This window comes from Triticum urartu, chromosome 7A (genome assembly GCF_056163025.1).
Source record: "Triticum urartu cultivar PI428250 chromosome 7A, HENAU_Tu73, whole genome shotgun sequence".
Lineage (NCBI taxonomy): Eukaryota > Viridiplantae > Streptophyta > Magnoliopsida > Poales > Poaceae > Triticum > Triticum urartu.
The window spans coordinates 101,623,997-101,628,271 of NC_141879.1; the positions used below are offsets into that span (position 1 = coordinate 101,623,997).

Consider the following 4,275-nt stretch of genomic DNA (forward strand, 5'->3'; position numbering starts at 1 on the left):
AATTAGTGGTTGCAGCTGAAGACTGCAAGGTAACAGAGTGAATTAATGGGGTGAGCTGAAGACTAGAATCTCAATGGGCACAGTGCAAATGATAAATCATAATCTTGGAAGAAACTGCTAGGTACCATGAGTTCATTAGGTAAAAGGGTTTATGAATCTCCGAAATACCCAATGACCCATAAACATCAACATCGCAAAAGTAAGAGAAACCTCAACCACATGTTTAAATAGAAATGACAAAGCACCTAACCCTACCGCAACCCTCCGCGAACTTGGTACTACTATTAAATACCAGTCATTCTCTACCATCAGCGTCAGCAAAACACATTCATTCACTAAAGCTAGCAAGTCATTTGCAGAGGCAAGCTTTACAGATAAAACAGCGTACATAACATAACAGAATCTACATTCAGCATTGGCAATCTCCACCACAGGATGAGGTTCCTGATGCCTCCCGTGCTTAAACATTTTGCCACGCATAGCAGAGTTAATAAAAGGAATAAGAAATCCACACAAAATTCCCAGTTATGTTTCCTGCTCTGATCTTTCCAGAATGGCAGGACAGATCTGCATCAGACCACGAAAAAACAACAGCATGCAGGTTGACGTTTTCAACACGTTGTTCGGCGCACCTTCATAACAAGTTTTGGGGGTGTGCTCCATCACAATAACTCATTTCGTACCTGAAGGGTCTGCCTAAATAATATTAATCTTTATCTTCCTAGGCGGTGTTCCAGGTTTTGAGTTGCCGGTTCCAGCTTTCCCTTTCTTATCAGAAGGCTTAAGGATCTGGAATGAGCATGTTAGTGAATCATCTATGCTCATCATGGCACCAGCATTGTCAAACTCGCCACAATAGTTGGGTGCAGAGAATATGGTTACGAGCTGACGCTTTGCAAAGAATTCATATCCATCCTCCACCACCTGTGCATAGAAGATTCAGTGTAAGAAAGTGAATGGTAAACAGAGGCAACTTTGCTATGCGAAGATCCACTGAGAATAGCTAACCTAGAGTTATATGACTTGTAGTAATCCAAGCTAACCCAATGTACTTATTGTAGAAGCGGTTAAAATATCAGCAATTGTGAACTGAATTAAGTTCAAAATTGCATGAAGAAGACTACTATACATTGCATAAAGTCTTTAACCAAGTTTATGACCCATGGCCTCAACACATGAAATGGCAGATAATGACTTGCTGTGTCCAATATCAGATGATAAATTCAACCTATAGACATGCACGCACCTCATCAACAATTTGTAAACAAGTTCTCTTGCAACTAATAAGAAGTGTATTTTGCAATATCAATACAGAAATTAACCAGTGCACTTCATTTTCCACAAAATGCATGTTTAAATATGGGGGGGGGGGGGGGGGGGGGTATGGCGTACTAGGTTGTTGCATGCAAGTTGAACAATTCTTTATACAACATCTATTTGTAGTCAATTGAGATGCCAAATGAAAATATGTGCTCAGTACCAAATGATGAACAATACCTATGGTAAATCAAATTGTGCTACTTGCTAGAAACTTCAAGATGAGAATGAAGGCATACCTGGTGAGCCCTGCAGACCAAATCTAGATCATGTTTCTCAAGGAACTCTGCAACCTTATCAGCTCCGAAAGTGTATGACACACCCCTGTCATTCTCACCCCAGCCATCAACATCTTTATCAGGGTCTGACCATAGCAGATCACAGAGGAGACCATGGTCCGGAATATCCACAGGACGGGCAATGTTACGTATCTGGTCCATGTTCTTTAAATCAGGTGATAAACCCCCATGCATGCACAGGATCTTGTCATCAATAAGTGCAGCCACAGGAAGGCAGTTAAAACAGTCAGTAAAAACCTTCCAGAGACGAACATTGAACCTCCTCTTGCATTCATCAAAGAATCCATAGATTCTGTTGATAGAGGCACATTCATGGTTTCCCCTAAGGAGAAAGAAGTTCTCCGGGTACTTAATCTTGTAAGCAAGGAGAAGGCATATCGTTTCAATACTCTGTTTGCCACGATCAACATAGTCACCCAGAAACAAATAGTTCGCCTCCGGTGGGAAACCACCATACTCAAATAATCGAAGAAGATCAGAATATTGGCCATGGATGTCCCCTGTCAGTGAGTAAATAGCATATCAGTTAAATGCCAAACGTACTTTTAAATCATCATATTGTTGTAAATTCAGATGGCAGATTTGGCAAAAGAGTTTACAATACTAATCCTGAGGTAAATTATGAGTCTATTCGTGAAAAGAAAGAAGTGTGGTATAGTATATACCTGCTAATATAACATACACTCAACACACTAACACAGTACAGAACGTGGGCAATTAGTCTTTTCATGGTACTGTTTATATTATAAAGCTATACCTTCAGCTGGACACAATCATATACTAGAGGAAGCCAATTCGAAATGTCACAAGAAACTATGCCCACTTAACAAAACTACGTTCACCTCAGCTGCAAATTCCTGAAATAAACTAACACAATCTGGATTTTGCAATTTGGTGAAAACAGATTATCTGCTCCAGCTTGGAATCTGTGGACTCCAGTACCGACCCCCACTACTGCAGCAGTTTCATAATCTGGAATGGATCCATGTGTTTGTGGCTGACAAGTCAACTGTGACTATGGGGTTGAAACATGCATTCTGAGACATTCATGTATGTTCCGTGCATGCTGGCTGAGGAAAAATGAATGAACAGGGTCTCACTCTTCCCTTTTAAAAACACAGCATCCGTAGGAACAATTCCTAGGACTCACAACAGGTCAACTTGTCAAGATTAGATAAAGTGTGCTGCACTGCTGCTACAGAAAGTTTCATGGGCTTTCAAGTTAAGGGATACACGTTGCTCAACTGCCGTGTTTATTTTCTGTTGTTGGGGAAAGCCATAGCTTAATCTGTTCACTTCTCTAATAGTATGAACAGCCTGTCCCTCAAACAGTCCTTAAGCGCTAATATAGTATTGTATTGGTAAAAGAAACATGTCGCCACGAAGAGCTTTAACAGTTAGCACCATCTTTTATATATAAAGAAACGAAGACCAGAAAGCGATTTGAGGTTTGACATTGAAATCAAACTCCAGAAGCTCTGCCACGCTTCTCTAAGACGGACGAATTCATCAGCCAGTCAACGCGAAAAACATGAGAGGAAGATGAATCGTACAGAGAGCTCGCTGAGCCTCCCCAGAGAGAACATCTGTTCAATCCAAGATGCTACACCAGAACAGCGAACCCACTAGAACTTCTTTTCGCCAGAAGATAGCAGGAATTCCTATACCACCAAGCAAAAACTAAAAGGCAGCGGCTTTAAACCACGGGGGCGCCTGAACTTAGCACAGAAGGGCCATCACGGGCAGGCCGAATTCGAAAGCATCCAGAGGCGCGGCTCGCCACGCACGAAGCAGCCGCACATGACACGGCGCAAGGCAGCCTACGGACGGAGCGCAGAGCCATCGACAGACAGCAGAAGCGAGGCGCGCACGAGGGGGGAGGGGACGGGTTAGGCAGGAAGCGGGTGTCCTTACCGCAGACTTTGATGGGGGCCTCGAGCTCGAGGAGGTTGGGCTGGCTGAGGAAGACGTCCTTGGCGGCGGCGCAGAGGCGGCGGATCTCCGCGTCGGAGAGCTGCGCGGGGCGCACCGTCCGGCCGCCACGCGCCTCCAGGAGCCGCCGGATCACGTCGTCGAGCGCCGCCGCGTCCATCGCCCGGGCGCCTCGGTGGGGGTGAGGGGAGGAGGGTAAGCCCCGGTCGGGCGGCCGCGGGGAGCGGTCGGGTCGGGCGGGGCGGCGGCGGCGGCGGGTGGCTGGATAAACCCTAGCCGTGCGTGCCTATTTGGTTCCGCCCGAGCCGACGGGTGGAGAGGGGAGGGGAGGGGAGGGGGCAACGGAAAGAAAACGCGTAGAGAGGGGAGAGCGGGGGTGGGGGTGGGGGTGGGGGTGGCTCGAGATATTATTGTTGCGTGGTTTGGAAACCGAGCCCGCGGGGGGCGGCAGTCAGGGCCGGACGTGTCACTGACTTGGACTGGCTCTAGGGCTAGAGCCCGGTCGGCACGGCCTGTCCTCGTCATCCAGAGAGTATGATAAATTTTGAAAAGTCCCCTCAATTTTTCTAAAAAAGTTTAACGGACTGCCATAGAAAACTAGCAGGACGGTGCGTCTCGTTTAGGTCAGTACAGACGCACGCACCCAAACATATGCAATCCACCCATCTTTATGAATGCACACATACAAATCCTACCTTATGAGTATTTTTGAGAGACTGAGTCTACA

General features: G+C 46.1%; 1 protein-coding gene across 1 annotated transcript; it reads right to left on the reverse strand.

Moving 5' to 3' along the window:
* Positions 1-314: 314 nt before the first annotated feature.
* LOC125519723 (serine/threonine-protein phosphatase PP1) lies at positions 315-3,915 on the reverse strand. Its single transcript, XM_048684466.2, has 3 exons — positions 3,531-3,915; positions 1,557-2,116; positions 315-924 (listed from the first exon to the last, which is right to left on the reverse strand). Exons 1-3 carry the CDS (start codon positions 3,706-3,708, stop codon positions 697-699), a joined length of 966 nt encoding a protein of 321 aa, XP_048540423.1. The 5' UTR covers positions 3,709-3,915; the 3' UTR covers positions 315-696.
* Between the last annotated feature and the right edge of the window lie 360 nt (positions 3,916-4,275).